General features: G+C 38.9%; 1 protein-coding gene across 1 annotated transcript in view; it reads left to right on the top strand.

The window, feature by feature from the left end:
- LOC121516926 (inactive dipeptidyl peptidase 10) overlaps window positions 1-18,171 on the top strand; it is a 57,145-nt gene extending 38,974 nt beyond the window's left edge. The window contains exons 14-25 of the mRNA XM_041798354.1: window positions 855-946; window positions 1,735-1,782; window positions 9,752-9,870; window positions 9,970-10,017; window positions 10,296-10,394; window positions 14,229-14,295; window positions 14,400-14,594; window positions 14,683-14,737; window positions 14,838-14,937; window positions 15,034-15,092; window positions 16,653-16,725; window positions 16,814-18,171. Of these exons, the coding sequence (XP_041654288.1) occupies window positions 855-946; window positions 1,735-1,782; window positions 9,752-9,870; window positions 9,970-10,017; window positions 10,296-10,394; window positions 14,229-14,295; window positions 14,400-14,594; window positions 14,683-14,737; window positions 14,838-14,937; window positions 15,034-15,092; window positions 16,653-16,725; window positions 16,814-17,031 (1,173 nt within the window). The 3' untranslated portion in view covers window positions 17,032-18,171. The remainder of the gene's footprint in view (window positions 1-854; window positions 947-1,734; window positions 1,783-9,751; window positions 9,871-9,969; window positions 10,018-10,295; window positions 10,395-14,228; window positions 14,296-14,399; window positions 14,595-14,682; window positions 14,738-14,837; window positions 14,938-15,033; window positions 15,093-16,652; window positions 16,726-16,813) is intronic.
- Window positions 18,172-19,807: the final 1,636 nt, after the last annotated feature.

Raw genomic sequence — 19,807 nt, 5'->3', positions numbered from 1 at the left:
TGAGACCAAAATGGTTTTTGACCATCAGACAAGATGCTATATTTGGAGGAAACCAAACACTGCACATCACCACAAACACACCATCCCCACTGTGGCACGGTGGTGGCAGCATCATGCTGTATGGATGCTTTTCAGCAGAAGATGAATGCGGCAAAATTTAGGTGAACCCTGGAGGACAATCTTACTCAGTCTGCAAGAGAACCATGGCTTGGGAGAAGATTTATTTTCCAGCAAGACAATGACCTGAAGCAAGCAGCGAAAGCTAGACAGAAATGGTTTAAAGACAACAAGGTGAATGTTCTGGATTGCCGAGTCAAAGCCCAGACCTCAGTCCGAAAGAGAATTTGTGGCTGGAATTGTAAAGGGCTGTTCCTCTAATCCCTGTACAACCTGACAGAGGTTGAGCAGTTTTGCAAAGAAGAATGGAGTTAAATTGCAGTATCCAGATGTGCAAGCCCTATTGAGACCTTTCCACACAGACTTAGTGCTGTGATTGCAGTCAAAGGTGCATCAATTAAATACTGACTTTAAGGGGATGAATATTTATGCAGCCACTTATTTAGAATTACGTATTCATATTTAATTGACATTGTTTTATAGAAATCCGTTTTCATTCTAAAGAGGTTTTTTTTTTGTCAAAAAGCCAAATTAAGTTGACCATGATTGATTTATAAAATCAACAAAAGGGTTAAACATCGAAGGAGGTGAATAGTTTTCAGGCAATGTAAATCTTATTTGCTTTTCTCCGTGCTTTGTCTCACTCTTGCTGCATCCCCATAACTATTTATACCGTGCATATTTGCTTTCTTCTGCATCCCTCCTCATCTCTGTCTGTCTCTCTGTGTTTAACGCAGCCCGCCACCCCCACCGTCCCCCCTCGCTTCTTGACATCAGGGAGCTGGGACGTCACCTTGCTCTGCGCCCTGGACGAGAAGGCTGGAAAAATGTATGTGAGACTCTCAGCGTGTGGAGCTGCATTATATTACATTTCAGCGCCTTAACGGCTCACGGCTCCTTACAATGAATGTACACGTCGAGAGTAGAAACTACACCTCATTAAAATGATCTTCACTGGATGTTAGCGGGTATACAGACGTGTCAGCTGGAGTACAGCTCCATTCACTGGGTCAGGCTCTGGGTGAATGATACACCAAAGATAGTCTGAAAGAGAAGAAATAACTAAAAAGGGGAATTTGACACATCAGCTTTAAAAGGCCAAAGAAAATACATTTGACCGATTCACATTTTTTGACATAAAGCAAAAAAGGGGATTACTGACACTGGACAGAGCAGATTACCTTCAAATCTGTCTTTATCCTCCTGGTGGACTCAAACCCCTCATGAATCAGGTTTTTTTTTAGCCAAGAGCATCACAGTGAATCAAGGAACCAAAATGTAAATCTAGTCAGCTGTTATAAGCCCCAAAACCCACAGGTTGATACAGCTCTCTGCCTCCAAGCAAGCCTCTCTGTCCCACAATGCTTCACAGTAATGCATATGGCTGTGGATAATCCCCATCTAGAGCTTTGATGCATATCTAACTCTCAAATGAATTCACCATCACTGATGCTAATTTAAATGTGATACACTGATTTGATTAGCATTCTGAAGTATGCAAATGCAAATATTTCTATCGTGAATAATTGATGTCCTGAATAATTATGGTGAAATTACGTTATACAGAGGTTATCTAAAGTTCCTGCTTATCTGTGGTTTTTATTTTCTCTTTATCAGATATTTCCTGAGCACGGAAGAATCCAGACAGAGCAGACACCTTTACAGGTAACCAAGCTTCCCTGTGAAACTGTAAGTCCATGTATGAAACCTGCTTGGTAGTTATGCAACCTAAAGCCAAAGATTCGAATCAGGGTTCTCAAAAAGTGCTGTGAAGTGTGGTGGCTCCGCCTCTGACTTCTTCTCAGTCGATTCAGGAGTGAGGCAGGTGTGTGTCTTGTCTCCTATACTCTTCAGTACCTGTATGGACTGGATAATAGGGTGCAGGTTACAGGGCCAGCAAACTGTGGGGTGTCATTTGGTGATGTCCAGATCACTGATCTGGACTTCACTGATGATGCTGTGATCTTTAGGGACACTGTAGATGTCCTTGTGGGGGATCTCAACTCACTGAGTAAGGAAATGTTGGACCCAAACAAAGATCCAGGCATTTGGGAATGCCTTGGATGCTGCCATCCAATCTGTGCTCCCATACCTGACCTGACCTAAATCCAAAAATCTCATTTTTGTTATAATAAACCTTGCAAGCATGTAGTAGGGGCCAAGGTTATTGTAGTTAACTAAAACTACCTAAATAAATAAAACTTACATATAAAAATCAATGAAAGGGGACATATTTAACCCCTTTAAGACAAGTTTATATTGGTCTCAGAGGTCCCCAAAACATGCCTGTGAAGTCTGATGCTGAAAAAAACATTCCAGTATTGGATTTTTGCATGTCTAAAAAACCGCTCTGTTTCAGCCCTGCTAAGAAGGAGCTGTTTCTGTGTTGGTGGCTTTAAATGTTACTGAGCTGTCTGACTCCTCCCCTGACTCCGCCCCCTCAGGAAATGGATGTGGCTCTCCTGGAGAGGAGGGCAGAGCTTTCATCCTAGCATGGAGGGTCAACCAAACTTGGGGGCGGGGCTAACTCACCAGATGACATCATGAGGTGAAAACATTAGAATGGCTTGTTTCAGCACACATTTTCTGAAAGGTTGAGAAAGAGAGGGGGGAGGGAATGTTCTTATTCTTGGGGTGACTATTAACAGGCAAGGGGCAAATGTTTTTGCTAGAAAAGCCTGAAAAAGTGATATTTGCATAACATGTCCCCTTTAAGTTAACTGGAACAAAATAAAACTTTTCTTTAAAATATATATAAACTCACTAAGACCTAAATCTTTGCTTAGAAAAACTAACCTTAATAGGTAAAACTAGTGACAAAATCTGCCTAGTTGTAGTCTCTGACAGTAGCAAACTGACTCACATGTACACCCAAGCCTAAGTTCAGTGTTGACTTGAGTTGCATTTAGATAGATTAGTCTGTCCGAATTTGTGTTTTAAAACTACTTTTTCTTTTACTTTACTTTTTCTGACCCTTTTGGATCTGCCCCTGATAAGTATCCAGCATTGATGAAAAAAATTCAAAACTATCACTCAAACTAATAAACTAAACTAAAACGAAGGATTTTATCAAAATAAAAAAAAAACAAAAAACAAAAACAAAAACAAACCAGCAGTAAAAACCCTTTGGTTCTGTTTAATCTATTCCAGGACATTATTGGAATAAAGATTTTTACATAATTGTCTTAATCTCATTTCCAGACAGTATTCACATTATCCCTTGGGCCTCTGTAGATATCGTTATGAGTGGATATTAAAAAAAAAAGTTTCTCTCGCTTCATTTAACTCTAACTTAGACACTTAAAGAAAACTAGCTGTGGTACAATGCCTAATATGCCACCAATGCCACATAACATGCACATTTGCAATAATTATTGTAAGCTATTTTATCTACCACATGTAAATCCGTGATATCATTGCATATCTTATACTTTATGATTAAGTCTAGTCAGCGTCCTTGCACCTTCCTCGCACACAAACTTGCATATTTGATAAAATGTCTGAAAAGAGCTTTTAAACATTTAAATTTTTTCTTCTGCATTATTTTTTAAGGTTAATTACTATATGTAATGTTTAATTCCTGGACAATGAGAGCAAAGCCAACCAGAGTAAAATTCCTTATTGCGTAAGCATACTTGGCCAGTAAAGCTTATTCCGATTCTGATAACCATCTTGGCTAACCAACAGTGGCTGTTCTTAAAGGAGTAAATCCTCAATTTAGCAAGTACTTCTGCATTTATTTAAATCAAACAGTTAAATGTTAATAAAAGCTCTAAGTTTTTTCTGAAATGTCCAAGTCCTGCTACCAGCTTTTCTCTCTATGATTATACTAATCACTGTTTAAAATATGAGCCTTTAACAGATGTGATGTTTTAAACATGATGTTCACTGTCTGAATGCATCAGGGATGTGATTCCTCACCAATTAATTCAGAATTTCCTGACCTGCAGAGGCAGCCATGTGAGTCATGGATTTTAATAAACACATATTAAAAGAGGGACTAGTTTGTGAAATAATAAGAATTTTAGAACATCTACAAACTAAAGAGAGAAATGTTAAGGCTCTGACTGGACTCTACATCTGCTTTAGATTATATAAAATTGTGTCCAACCTCCTTACCAAAACATGGTCCTCTTTATTTCTGTGTAAACACTGATACGGGTACATATACTAAACATAAAAGATGATATTATACATTTTTCCCTCTGAATTGCTCTAATAATCAAGATAGGCATCCTGTTACTATTGAAATCTCTAATTTGGCAGAGGACAAACCCAGAACTCATGCAAAGTATCATGGGAGCTAGGAATAAGAAGGTTAGAAAAATTGTGATTACTGTTTGTAATTATGTGATAACATTTAACCATGAAATTGCCCTTCGTGTCGTGATTATGTTATCATTTGTATAACAAAATGTAATTTGCTTGTACAATAATAAAACAGCAACTATGCCACTTTGATGGCCACTGTGGAGGCATGAGTCTAAGCAAAATTTAAATGAAGCAATGTTCTAATCAGTGTTTATTATTTTCAGCTGATGAAATCAGCAGAGTTTTTATCATCCCAATAATGCCCCAAGCAAAATTGATCAGAACTTGTATGGACATTAATGTACAGGGGTATTGATCGATCGATTGATTTTTTTTTGTACTTTATTTATGTGTCATTTGCAAAAAAAGCCCGAACCCTCGTGGATTTATAAGACACCAGAGAAACCGTTCTGTTTTCCAGGAAGTGAATTCCTCCGAAGTGATTACAGAGGCGCATGTTTATTTTACAGCTCAGTATTAAACAGTACAGTCTGTCTTTCTTTCTCTTCAGGTTCTTTCTCTGAAACTGAAAGTTTTTATAATCGTCCCACAAATAAAAGTCAGAATTATGTAGATTTTCCTAAAAGTATCCCTGAAGTCATTATAAATGTCACACAACAGCTCTGTCCTCCTTATGAACGGCATTAAAGCTGACAGTCTTTGAGGCTAAAGTTCCTCAGTGTAACTGAATATAATCATCTTTGTCTTCTCATTGAATTATACACTGTAACTACTTTTTATAAGACAAATGTTAGTAGTATTAATTTAAACAATATATTAACAGACCATTTGTCTCTGTGCATAAGAAACATAATACTCCTAATCTCTTGAATGTCACAAATTAACCTATTATGAAAAACAGTGACATATTGTTTAATTAAAACAGATCTCAGCTCATTAGCCCAGAGATGACAGTGAAAAGTATCCCAATTAAAGATCTGTTAAGGAGTCTCTGATCACACTTTACAAGTCTATTCCAAAACCTCACATTTGTGTCTGATGTTTAAAGGCTCCTGTCACATATCTCCATTCAGAGCCAGGACTGATGTGAGTTTATAAACTCCTATGAGGCCTCAATTCCTCTGTGATGTGCAGAATTGAAATTTATTCTTGCAGTTTGGAAATGGTAAGAAAACCAGGGCTTTAGGGATGCTAATATGTAGCTACATATCTTAGCATGTCTTGTTCCATAAGACACAAGAGTGCTCTTAGGTAAAGGCTAAAAACATCATCTTGCTACAACTAGCGTGGTAGCATGCCAACATTTGCTAATTCAAAATCCATCTTACTTTGATGGGTAATGCTGGTTGTTATAGTAAGCCAAATGATCAGATGAGTGGCTATATTGTAAACATATTTTAGTGTATTATGACTGGAAAAGCAATGCTGAAAAAGTTTTTGAATGTTTTGATGCAAAACCACAAATGTCAGTATAACACTGCTGTAACAGGAAAGGCAGAGCCTTGTGGTTATAGCCACAGAAGCTCCTGCTTTCCCCATCTTCTCTCCCAGGTTTTCTGACTATATCCACTGCTGCACACTATATGGACAAAAGTATTTGGCCAGCTCATCCCACAGGTGCTGGATGGGGTTGAGGTCAGGGCTCTGTGCAGGCAAGTCAAGTTCTTCCACACCGAATTCATCAAACCATGTCTTTATAGCCCTTGATTTGAGGATTATCAAGAGCACTTGGGGCACAGTCATGTTGGAATAGAAAAGGGCCTTCCCCAAACTGTTGCCACAAAGTTGGAAGCATTGCTTCATTTAAAATGCCTTGGTATACTGAAGCATTAAGATTGCCCTGTAATGGAGATAAGGAAGCTAGCATAAACCCTGAAAAACAGCCTTATACCATTATCCCTCCTGCACCAAACTCAACAGTTGGTACAGTGCAGTCAGGCAGGTACTGTTCTCCCGGCATCCACCAAACCCAGACTTGCCCATCTGACTGCCAAACAGAAACACGTCACTCCACAAGTTTCCACTGCTCCACAGTCCAGTGTTGGTGTGCTGTACAGCTGGAAACGTAAGGCTTGCATGCTGCTCGGACATGGAAACCATGAATTCCCGCCACACAGTTTTTGTACGAGTGGAAGTTCAGAACTCTTCAGCTCTAGAATCAGCAGAGTGTTGGCAACTTTTATGTACCACACGACTTAGCAGTCATTGACCCCGCTCTGTGATTTTACGTGGTCATTTGCTTTGTGTCCAAGTTGCTGTTGTTCCTAAACGCTTCCACTTTCTGATGTATCACTTACACTTAACAGTGGAATATCCACCAGGGATGAAATTTCACAACCCATCTTATTGCAAAGGTTTCACCCATAACAGTACCAAAAAGGAGGATAAAATCAGGCACTCCAAACAACAAAATGAGCAAATGAGGAAGGAAATACTAAAAAGCCTTTATTGTAATGGCCAAATCATTAAAAAGCCAACATGTTTCCACCAAACTGGTCTTCTTCAGGGCTGACAAACATTTGTGGTGTGGTCACGAACCTATGTAGACTACAGCCAAAGAAGGCAGTCACGTGAATCAGGGAGAAGAGAAATGAGGTGAGAGTCTTCACACAGGACTCACTGATCAGGCATTGGCCTCTCCCAATACCAGTGATGACCAATTAAAGGCAAGCACAGACTCAGAGAATATATTCAGCCTCAAAATATATTGACTTTTACATAAGACCTTTGGTCAGAAAACTTCCATCCTTTGTTGAGGACACGACTGATGTATTAAACAGAACTGGTAACTTAACTGACATTCAATCTCATTTTCTGGTGACAATATTGATATTTTGTTGGTTTTTGATGGTATTGAGACACAACTATTGCAGTTCCATAAATATTTGAATTCTATTAATGAAAACATTAAATTGTCTATTAAATATTCACATCATAGCATTAACTTTTTGGATGTAACCATCTTTAAAGACACTGAGGGAAAGTTACATACCACTCTTTTTAGGAAAAGTACATCACGTAATACAATACTCAGAGCTGATTCATTTCATCCTCATCACCTTAAAAATAATATTCCTTATGGCCAATTTCAGCGCCTACGTCGCATTTGTGATCAAGAAGCTGATTTTGATAACCAGACTGAGGCTATGTCACACAGATTTTTTGATAGAGGCTACCAGCCCAGAACAATCAAACAAGCTGTTAACAGAGCACAGTGCTTGGAGCGCAACACCCTCCTCCAGAAAAACACAGGATGCAAATCAGTGTCTCAGTCTCGCCCCTTTTTTGTTACTACTTACAGTACACACGTTAAACAGATCAAACATATTGTTAGGAGTAACTCGGCCATTATTCAAAGTGTTCCCCTTTTGAGCAAAGTTTTCCCTGAACCTCCTATCGTGTCCTTTAGACGTGCACCGACCCTCAGGGAACAGGTTCATGCATCCACATCTTCCAGCAGACAAGAAAAGAACTTGGTTAAATAAACCAGCTGGTACTTTTAAATGCATGCATTGCCCTCACTGTGATAATGTGGCACAAACCAAAGGTTTTGTGGATGTCCATACTTAAAAAAACCTACAAACAAAGGGACTTTATTAATTGTAACACCACTTTTGTCATATTCCGTTTGTTTTGTCCATGTGAGGACGTTTTTTTCTACATAGGACGTACAAAAAGACGCATGACATATCATCTGGCTGAGCATAAATATGCCATTAGAATCAGGAATCAGGATAACCCTATGGCCAGACACTTTAATGAATCCCACAATGCCAACGATTCTTTATTGCACATTGAAGGTATTGAACATGTGAAACCTTTGGTCAGAGGAGGGGACAGAATCCAGAAGCTCAGTCAAAGGGAAGCTTTCTGGATCCATCAGCTGGATGCCTTACAACATCCTGGTTTGAATGATGATTTTGACCTATCATGTTTTTTGTAATGTATTTTAGTCCTTAGACCTATGCATTAGATGTTTGTTTGATTTATTGTATTTGAGTTATTGTTTGTGATTTGTATTACTTATTATTGTCATTGTTGCTTGGGTTCATTCTGTGTCTTCGTGTGTTGCTGATTGCTCTGTAACAGGCCTCACCTGCTTTGTCTTTTTTCTCTGAGTCTGTGCTTGCCTTTAATTGGTCATCACTGGTATTGGGAGAGGCCAATGCCTGATCAGTGAGTCCTGTGTGAAGACTCTCACCTGATTTCTCTTCTCCCTGATTCTGTCTTCTTTGGCTGTAGTCTACATAGGTTTGTGACCACACCACAAATGTTTGTCAGCCCTGAAGAAGACCAGTTTGGTGGAAACATGTTGGCTTTTTAATGATTTGGCCATTACAATAAAGGCTTTTTAGTATTTCCTTCCTCATTTGCTCATTTTGTTGTTTGGAGTGCCTGGTTTTCTCCTCCTTTTTGGACAGTTTTTATTCCCCCCTGTTTTCCAAGAGCACCCAATTTTGGTTTATTATTTAAGCACCTTAGTCATATTGAGCAGCCAGTCAACCTCCCTCTTTTGCCATCACAGTACCAAGCTTGAAGTCACTGAGCTCTCCGGAGCAACCCTTTTTGTCCATGAAGTGTATCTACATTAAAAGCATTAAAGTCTAATAAATGTAAGAGGAAAAAATAGAGAGAAAAAGATGAGGACCTCTTGGTCTGGTGGCCATGATTGCCTGTTGAAAATTTCCCATCAGCCCACCTGATAAAAGTTTTGCTTGGTGCAAAACATTTGACTGACTAAGCAACATTTCCCTCCCCCGAGCCTCGCTGCCAGCAAGCTCAAAAAGCATTGAGAAGAGTAGCTGCACACTAGTGTGCTGATATGAGTCTTTCTTCTTGTGTACTGACGGTGCTCGAGGCCATGAGCTGTATTGACACATTTATAAGAGAAAAACTGGCTGAGTGGACGAGGATGGTCTCTGTTGCTGAGAACTGAGTCACTGAGACTCGTCTTCTCCCTGTGATAAACACACTTGTCTGCTCCCTCATCAACCTCCTCGCTTTCCTATCTTTTTATTAACTTAGATCGCTGTAGGCTAAAGAGAGATAGCACAATATTATAGAGGAGGGATGGTAGCTTGTTTGAACTTAACTGTGATTAATCCTGTATGAAATTTGTAAGCAGCAGAGTGGAGAGGCACTCCACACCGCCTAACAGGGCGATCTGTGTAACGACTTTTATGTCCACACTTATTGAACCCCATTTGTTTCTGAAAAGTCAACTGCCTGAATAGTTTGTCTCAAGATGCTCTCTCTCAATATGAAGGCAATTAATTGACCTTCTCCTGGAGCGAATAAAACAACTTTAGACTTTCGCATTGGTTTAAAGTGCGTTCAATAACCTTTCTGTTTTATTTCTAAGTGTGGACCTGGATGGAGTGTTTGAGCGTCAGTGCATCTCCTGCAACCTCATCGATGGGTGTCGCTTCTTTAAAGCTGAGTTCAGCCCCAATCAGACGTACTTCACCCTCTACTGCTTAGGTGAGACACACACATCCACACTGACACACACACTTACAGTGAGAGCTCCACGCAGAGAGACAGCTGGTGTTAAAATGTCCTCTTTTGAAAACTCCACAGGCCCAGGAATCCCTAAAGTGACGGTTCACAGCACAAAGGACCCCTCCAGTGAGTGTTACATCTGCTTGTCTGATTAATGGTCTAATCATACACATGCAGAGGCTGCTGCAGTCTCCTGCTTCAGCCTGCAGAGGGCGGTATTTTAAAGCAAACCAGAGAACAGAATCATTCATTTCTTGCTTGTGAACACTGCCCTCTATCTGTGACTAACAGCTACTACCTTTTCTCCAAAGATGATTAGGAATTAACCTGAAATCTAAAAAGCTCAAGTGTCAAAATAAATGATTTGGGTTAAAAGACTGACTCTGTTGTCTTATCTGTTGTAGGATATGTTGTTCTGGAGGATAACAGCCCTCTGTCAAGAGCTCTGGAGGACAAGAGCCTGCCTGAAACCCTGTTCAGGACACTGCCAGCAGACAACCACGGTGGGAAATACATGGCCTTGTGCTTTTTTTAAAGTTCTACTTCATCTTATTTGTTTTGTTATGTATTAATTTACAGACATACTTGCCTTCTCACTTACCTCCACTAATTTACGTCCTTACAACCTCCCCTAGAGTGACTCTAATGAGTCTATACACCCCGGTTAAACATTGTTATCCACCTTTAATTGAACCTTTAACAAATACAGCTCAATTAAAAACAACCAAAATCTTCACCCTTAGACAATAGTGAGGCCAGTATGCAGCGTTTTGGTCATTTTTGTTTTTCTTTTTTATTGTAATTATTTAAATTGTGTTGATGCTAACAACACACATTTTTGAAGGTTTTTCTTTTAAACAGAATTCTTAAATTTCAATATCAGAGCCTGAACTGGTCAATAATAATCACTGTACACTTTTTGTATTCACTCAGGGTGTTTGTGACCAAAACTGCCCCGTTGAAACCCAATTAAATTTTTGACCCCCTCCAGCCATTGTAATAAAAAAAAATACTTGCATTTTATGATATTAAGCTTTCATTTTAGAGTTACTGCTTTAAATTTACAGTTTTTCCTGTTTGTAACCAAAAGTCAGCCATTTTTCCATATTTGGCATTATGGGAATGCACACAGCACTGTTCTTTATCTAAAAAAGATAATTTAAACAATGCATAAAAATCCAAAATGTTTCTCATGGTTTACATATTCAAGGCTGTGATAAACCTCTTCAAGCAAATCTATTTTCCATGTAATATATGAAAAATATTTTTGTTTGCTTTTTTAAACCACATATATCAGGGTTTTTTGCACTTAAACTGGCATTAAAAGGGTTAAATTTCTAAAAGTTAATCAATAGTTGAAATTTAAGATTAAGTCTGATCTTGATTAAAAATTTAATGTAAAAATATGTTGTTTTTTAATGTAAAATATTTAATTGCTTTTTATGTATGGAATCCAGTTTTGGTCACAAACACCCTCAGCGCAACCGTTTATTAAATCTTTAAGAAAATGAATAAAAATAATTATTGTTGCTCATTATTAAGATACTCAAGGCTGTCATAATCCTCTCGAAGGGAATCCAATATTTTTGAAAATAATTGAAAAGTTTTCTACAATAAAAACAACAATAGGGGTTGCATTGAAACTGGAACTAAAGGGTCAAATTCCCCAAAAATCAGTTCATATTTGATATTTATGATCATGTCTGATCTTGCTTAAAAAAAACATAAGTAATGCAAAAGAAGTGGGAAATACTGATGTAAAGTATTTTATTGTTATTCATGTATGCTGCCATTTTGGTCACAAACACCCTCAGAGTGCCAATTTCTTTTACAGCATCTGAGGGTTTAAGAGATTTGATTTTATCAAAAGATGCTCTTTTTGGACAGGATCTATCACTGTGAGCCAGGGGCTCCCAAACTTTTTATACTAGGCCTCCCTTTCGGCAAGAAAAAAATATTGGTCAGACACATCAACACTGAAAAACCTTTCTCACATCTGTGGGATGTGGTAAAAGGATGGAGTGGGACTCTCTCTAATACCCATTGTTGCACATGAGAAGCTGCAGAAGAGACATGACTTGGCATATTTTCTTGTCTTTGTTTAAGTTTTAATGTCTGTTGTGGATTTATTGGTAGTCCTACTGTTTACCTGGAAGCCCTCTCACAAAATTTGCTGTACTTTTCACTCATTGCCCCCTTGACATCACTCTGGGTGCCCCAAGGAAATCACTGTCCTAACCGATCTCAACTTTGGAAAAATTGCACACTCAGTCTGTCAGATTTTGGAGAGAATTTCCAGTGCACAGCTCTCTTCAGGTCAGCCCACAGGCTTTCAGCAGGATTCAGTGCTAGACTCTGGTCAAGTCATCCCAAAAAACATTTCTTCCTCTGATGAAGTCCTTCTTTTTGGAGTTGTGTAAAAGCATGGAGTTATTGTTGTGCTGAAAGGGGAATTTTCTCTTTATCTTCAGCTTTCTAGCAGAAACCTGAAGGTTTTGCACCAAAACTGCTTTTAGGGGTGCAGATGGCCTAGCAGTGTCCTACATGTCTCTCCCTCACTCTCTAATCCCTGTTTCTGACTCTACCTGCATCCTAAATAAATGCATAAAAAGCCCTAAATATATATTTTTAAAAATGCATTTTGGAACTGTTCATAATTCCCTCCACCTACAGATCTAGCTGAACAAAAACTGCTCCAGAGCTCAACGCTGCTCTTAACCTGATATGCCACATAGACTGTTCCATGTATCCATTGCATGCCTTCATCATGCTTTCATTATTTATTTTTATTCTGTGAATCTCTTTGGTCAGCTTAGGCTGGTTTGAATGTGCTATACCAGCATTTCTCAACCTTTTTCCTGTCAAGACAAGCCGTTAATAAAAAAGGAACATTCTACATCCGCATGACTGCAGAGGGTTTCATGTAGTAATGAAATGAAGAAGATAAATCTCTACAGCACTCTTTAAACTCTTACTTATTTTACGGTCTTGTAGACATGTAGGCCTTTAAAACACACTTTGATATGCTACAGCACACTTGCTGAACTGAAAAAAGAGAACGTATGATTCTTGTGCAGTATGTAATATCAAGGATATCAGAAAAACTGTGCTACACAAATTAACATGACTAAACCTGACTATGAAAATGATCCCAAGTAACTTACTTACATATTAGCACTTCACTTTACTTATGTATTTACAGTTGTTAGTTAATCTTGTCTTCCAAGTACATTTGCATGCCTGTTTACATCATGATGTTTTTATTTTTACTGGTTAAAAAATCTATTATAAATTGCACCAGTTGAAATTTGAATTTACTCATTATGTCAGAAGTATTGTAAAAATGAACATCCTTCTAATCAAAACTATGCTTTAGAATATTGGTTCCCAACTTGGGGTCCAGACACCTAGTTGCGACCCACTTTTTGGTCCTGACCCACCAGTTGAAAACTATCGCTGTAAAACATTAATTCCCAACCTGGGGTCCGGGCACAAGACAATCTGAGGGGGGCAGGTGACCCTGTCTGCTCATGATTTTTTAATGTATTAGGGCCAACCTAAAAGATTTTCCAAAATAAAAAGAATCATACTTTAACAAAAAGAGATTTTTTTTTTGAGATTTTAAGTTGTTTATTTATAAGAAAAGATACTCAGAAGTTCAAAGTTTAAAAAGTCTTATAATTAAACAATAAAAACTGAAAATACACAAGTTTTAAAAATAAAAAAATGAACAAGAAACCAAACTGAAAATAATGGTTGGATTTTTTACTTTTCTGCTTTATAATAAAAGAAATACTTTATTGGTTTACTTACATTTATGACTTTTAAATTCAAAATTTATTTTTAAAAATGTGTCTCCTAAATTAACAACTTTTTAAATTTGAGAATGTTGTGGTTTTTCTTAAAAATGAACAGATCTTTATTTGTTTTTATTTTATAAAGAGTGGCCCTAATACACTGTTGGAATAATGGATAGTCTATACATGGATCTTTTGTCAAGAACAAGTATCTGTAGGCAGAAATATGTTGGTAGTTTGTTAATGAAAGCAATTAAAATTTAGGTTAATTTTTCCAGAAAAGCTTGATAGCAGATATCTTGCATTAGGGATTTTGTGCTGCAGTCAAACTACATAAAGCAGTAAGTTTCTATTTACTGACTAATGAAGTAATCACCAAGTCTTTAATTAGCTAAGTGATTAGAGTTAAGTGTATTTAGGCATGTTTGTTTTGAGGATGTTCAAATGTATTTGTGAGGAAGAGGCTTGAGTTATCATCCAAACATGTCTGTGGACAGTTCACCTGACCTTCTGACCTAAACTCCTGTTTGCCTTCCTCAGATCTCCATCTGAAGCTATCTCTACCTCAGGGTTACGAGGCCAACCTGCACCCTCTACTCATCATTGTGTAAGCCCCCGCCCTGAACAACAGCTGTCACCTGTTTTAAAACCTCTCCCCAACACCTAAAGACTGTCACGATTCCTGCTGATCCTGTTCATCTTGTTCATCAGAGACGGTGTGCCTGGCAGTCAGTCGGTGACGGAGGAATTCGCCCTGGACTGGCCTCAGGTCCTCTCCAGCACTCACAATGTGGCCTTGGCCTGGGTGGACGGCAGGAGTGGGGTCGGCCGTGGACAGAAGACCACCACTGTGGATCCTCGCAAGCTTGGCTCACTAAGAGTCAAAGATTATCTGGGAGTTGTTGAGTCAGTACAGTTATGCAACTACATGCTGTAAGGCTACATGTGAGAGAAATGGCATGAAAGCTCACACGACTTTATGATATCTCCACAGGTTGTTGATGCAGCTCTCTTACATTGATGACCGCCGGATGGCCCTATATGGCAAGGTCACAACTTTTTTTAAAACTTGAACCCCCATGCTTTCAAAGACAACATCCTTCTATGCATCCTTTTTTTGTTTGAGCACTTTTCTGCTTCTCCTTACAGGCATTTGGTGGATATTTAACTCTGAAGATGTTAGCGGCGACAGATAAACTATTTCAATGCACGGCAGCTGTTGCACCGATTACTGACTTCAGGCTTTATAGTGAGTTAAAATCAGGTCATAAAATCTTCAAACATCAAAGACTTTTGAATATTTATGAGACTGAGACATAGAGTAAATGATATTCCTCTTTTTCAGGTGCTGCATTCTCAGAGAGGTACCTAGGCCTTCCAGCAAAGGAGGAGCACGCTTACTCGGTGAAGCTTTAGAGCTGATTTTCCATTTAGATGTAGATTATTTTATAAGTTAACATTCATAAAAAAGTTAGATATACAGTTGCATCATAAAAAATTTGCATATCATAATGATGCATTCTACATTCATTATAACAAACTGAATTTTTCATTACTTCTTTTTGTTTTAATCTGGATGATTATGGCTTATGGATCACAAAAATATAAAATTCTACTATCTCAAAATGTCAGAAGAAATGTTGACCCTCTGGAAAATTTTGCTTTTTATGCACTCAGTCATTGGTTGGAGCTTCTTTTGCACAAATTACTGCATCTATGCTGCATGGCATGGAGGCAATCAGTCTATGGCACTGCTGGACTTCAGCAGACTTCAGCTTGTCTGTATTTTTGAGTCTCTCATCTTCCTCTTGACATTTCCCCAGAGAATCTCTATGGCAGTAGTTCTCAACTGGTCAAGCAACAGGACCCACCACCGCCTCCTAAAGAGAAATCACAGTCAAAATTTCTAACGATTTTCAACCTGTCAGATGTATTTAATGAACACAAAACATAGCTGAACAAAGAGAAAAGACAAAACATGGTTAAAAAGCAAATCATTACAGGAGGACATGCAAGCATACATCTCATTTTACTCCATTTTCCTGAGACATTTGGTTGAAATTTGATAATTTCTTCAGGAATTTTCTTATCTTGGGAAAACCAGCTTTGTTATCCAAAGAAAAGGAGATACGTAAGCAGAATACTTGAGACAAATACTGAAATTTACTCGTCATCATGGAAGAACTAAAAAAATAGATGTATATCCAATTTGAGCTTCCATACATAGACGTTTTTGCCAAATTTATTCTGTTGGCACACTTTTGCAAACCAGTGGAAAGAGCTTTGTGACTCGCTTTTGGGTCCCAGCCCACCAGCTGAGAACCACTGCTCTAGGGAGTTCGGGTCAGGCCAGTTGGCTGAAATCAGTATCTTCATAATGCTTCTGTGAGACCAATATAAACTTGTCTTAAAGGGGTAAAATATGTGACCGTTAACTTAATGAAGTAAATCACAGGAAAAAAATGAACTTTTACATTATATTCAATTGTTTTAGATGCACCTGTACACTCAGATGCAGGTTTAGTACCTAAAATACTGATGGTTTGATACCAAAGCCCTCCAGCAGTTTATGCTTCTGTGAGACTTTTTTTATCTAAACTGTTTTGAGAGGATTTTGAATCAATTTTATAGCCTTTTCGGCATTTAAAGTTTATGTTTCAGGTGAGTTATGTTGCTTTATTCTAACTGTTGTTTCCCATACTTTGCCAACCCCATTTGAATCAATAATGGCAGAATAAATAACAGGAAACTTCTCAATACAACACAATTTAACTGTGCCACAATATGCAGCCTCAGGGATGGCCATAAATATTACAACTTTTTTAAAACCTTTCAAGAAAAGCCAAACATTTTGACTTTTATGTTTGTAGAAATTTATTGCTGTTCTGTTGTGAGACTGAATTTGTTTTAGGCTGGAAGATATTTCCTATAAAACATTTAAATTATGGTGATATTTCTTTCCAGACTGCCTCTTTGCTGGAGGAAGTAAACAAGCTGAAAGATGAGAACTTCCTTATCCTGCATGGAACCGCAGATGGTGAGATTTTCTCAGTCTTGCTGCAGTATTATCTTTCGTCTGCCTTTTCACCTTTAACATTTTATTGTATGTTTGTGTATGGCTTTAGCGAGGGTACACTTCCAGCACAGCGCAGAGCTCCTGAGCCGGCTAGTGAAGGTGGAAGCTAACTACTCCCTGCAGCTGTACCCAGATGAGGGCCACATCCTGAGGGAGCCGCGCAGCATCCAGCACTTCCAACGGACTGTGGTGAACTACCTCCAAACCTGCTTGAAGCACAGCGTCTTCTTAGATCCTGTAGAAGATGAGGAGGAGGAAGACGACTGAGCACTGACACCCTTCCCTTCTCTCTGGAAGGACTCTCTTCGGACTGTACGCCATCTTATGCATTACCTTGGGTCGGATTATCGGACACAAGAGCACAGGAGTGGGGACCAAGCACATCAGATCACCTCCTACAACTTCTGGAAAAACTGTTTGATGTACTGTATACCTTGTTGCACATATTTATTATTTCTGCTGTTATACTGTATGTATGAAGCTCTGTTTGTTTACAGGATTCACTGGAGATAATGTGGACAAGAAGGCTACTGTCAGACGTTTACAAAGATTTTAAAACATGCATATCCTAATGGCTGCATGATGTGGATTAGTTTTTATTGCATTTTATATATTTTGCAGATTCAAATGTCACTCTTATGATTAAAAGTTCAGAATCTACCAGCAGCTGGGAACACACTGGAGCACTGATAGTCAGCTGGACCAAGGGCCACACCAGACCCCCATAGCTGCCCATCAGGCCTCAAAAGATGAATAAATTATGAAAATTGGAGGATGTTTTAAGGGTATCTTTTGTTTATTCAACAGCTATTAATGCAACCTCAAAAACGATTAGTATTAAAAGGATTTTATCAGTTATAACTAAACCTTTGATCTGTTATTTACAGAAATCCTTATGTGTGCCATCATTAGTAAATGTGGTGCATGATAAACTCATACATGTCAGTCCAGTCCTGATTAAATCTGCAGTTTTCAGTGCCAGCATCCCACTTCAGAGGGTATTTTTCCCTACCTAATCACAGAGGCATATTTGCATTAAACCTAGTGATGGACAAAGTCTCAGCCTCAGAAATATGTTGCTAAAATATCTCAATCGCCCCCTTGAGACTGGCTGCAATGTAGATATTAGAGCAGTAGAGACTGATGTCACTATTAATGTCTAAAAATTACATACATTTTGAAAGCAAATAAACTTAGCATAAAAAATAGGTAAACTTGTGTTGGTAGATTATATCTTTGTTTGCAACAATGCTTCTTGGCAATAGGCCTTATACTGTTGGAAAGCTTGTTTTATTTCTCTTTTAAATGGTGCCACATTTTTACGGAGCATGTATTTGTGGGATGAGCAGCAGAGCTGAGTTTGTGGATTGCGCCCATAAAAAATTTGCCACATCTTCTCTGCCAATGCCAACTTACTTTGCTTTTACTACTGACTCTTGTTTTGAGCTCCTTGTGCCCCCAGGTGCTGACAATCATGCACCTAACTGACACCTGATTGTGAGCATTGGCCCTTCTACAGTGGTCATAGGTGTCTGCTTCGAGAATCAGCATGCCACATATGACTGATCTGGATAGGAACGGTATCATAGGGCGACTTCAAGCTGGTGTTCTGCAAAACCAAGTGGCATCATCATTTGGAGTGAGGCTTAGTGCCATCTCCAACCTGAAGACCATGTTCCATATAACTGGGGTTGTCAGAGACAGGCCGCAAAGTGGGTGTCTTAAGAAGGTGACACCCCAAGTACACCGTTTCCCCACCCTGTTAACACTTAGCAACTGTAGGCTGTCTTCTCCAGATTTGCAGTCAAGGTTTGCAGGATGATATGGCTGACAGCTCACTGCCCAGACAATCTGTCTGGAGAAGAAGGAGGAGACGTTATGGTGATTGCTGCACCGATAGAATAATGTTTTGGTAGAGGCAGTGTGATGGTAAGGGGCGGCATCTCCCTCACTGGAAAAACAAGGCTTGTCATCATTGGAAGCAATCTCATTGCAGAGATATCTAGATGAGATTCTGCAACCAGTAGCAATCCCATATCTCCACAGTCTGGGACTGAACTCTGTCGTCCAAGATGTCAACACTCTCCCGCACAGAGTGAGGTGTATCAGAGACTAACTCCAGAATTTGGGAGTGGAGAGGATGAAGCGGCCTGCCAGCAGTCCTGACCTCAACCCCATTGAACACTTGTGGGATCAACTTGATTGTACGGTTCATGCCAACACAACCAAACTGGCTGATTGCAACAAATATTGGTTGAAGAATGGGATGCCATCCCACAACAGTGTGTGACCAGGCTGGTGACCAGCATGAAGAGGAGATGCCAGGCTGTTGTGGCTGTCTGTGGTTCTTCCACACGTTACTGAGGCTCCTGTTTGTTGAATGAATACATTGTTAAATTGCCAATACGTCTTGTTTCTTCAGATTTCATTCATCAAATGCATCAAACAAGACTCAGTGGCAGAATAAGCTGTTTGGGATTGGCAGAGAAGATTTGGCAAATTTTTCATGGGCACAACCCACAAACTCAGCTCTGCTGCTCATCCCACAAATACATGCTCCGTACAAAAATGTGGAAATAAACAGACTTTCCAAAAGTGCAAGATTAATCGCCAAGTAGCATTGGTACAACAAGGAAATAATTCACCAGACACACATTTCTTTACTTTCTGTGCTAGATAAAAATATTCACTTCTATTAATTCGAAAATAAAAAAATCTGGCTCTTGTATAAGTGTTGTTGATGACCCCAGCACGAGAGGATTAAAAGACTCACAATGATGGTGTTTAAAGATCTGCCTTATATATTCAATAAATGAACTAAATGTCTGAGACTCTCCAGAGACATCCAGCCAAGATTATATGAATAAATCTATATTGGAGTGCATATTCAGGTCAGATAAAACTAAATGATCAGGACGGCTTTGATAAAAGACATAAAGACCATATGAACTGTTAGATAACATGCAAACTGGGTCAGAGGTTACTCTCCTGGGCAAACTCTCAAAGATGATGCTGTAAAAGTCATTTAAGGTCTTAGGTGCAG

This window comes from Cheilinus undulatus, linkage group 11, assembly GCF_018320785.1.
Source record: "Cheilinus undulatus linkage group 11, ASM1832078v1, whole genome shotgun sequence".
Classification (NCBI taxonomy): Eukaryota; Metazoa; Chordata; class Actinopteri; order Labriformes; family Labridae; genus Cheilinus; species Cheilinus undulatus.
Note: the sequence above shows the minus strand (reverse complement) of the source record. Positions and strands in the feature narration are given on the sequence as shown.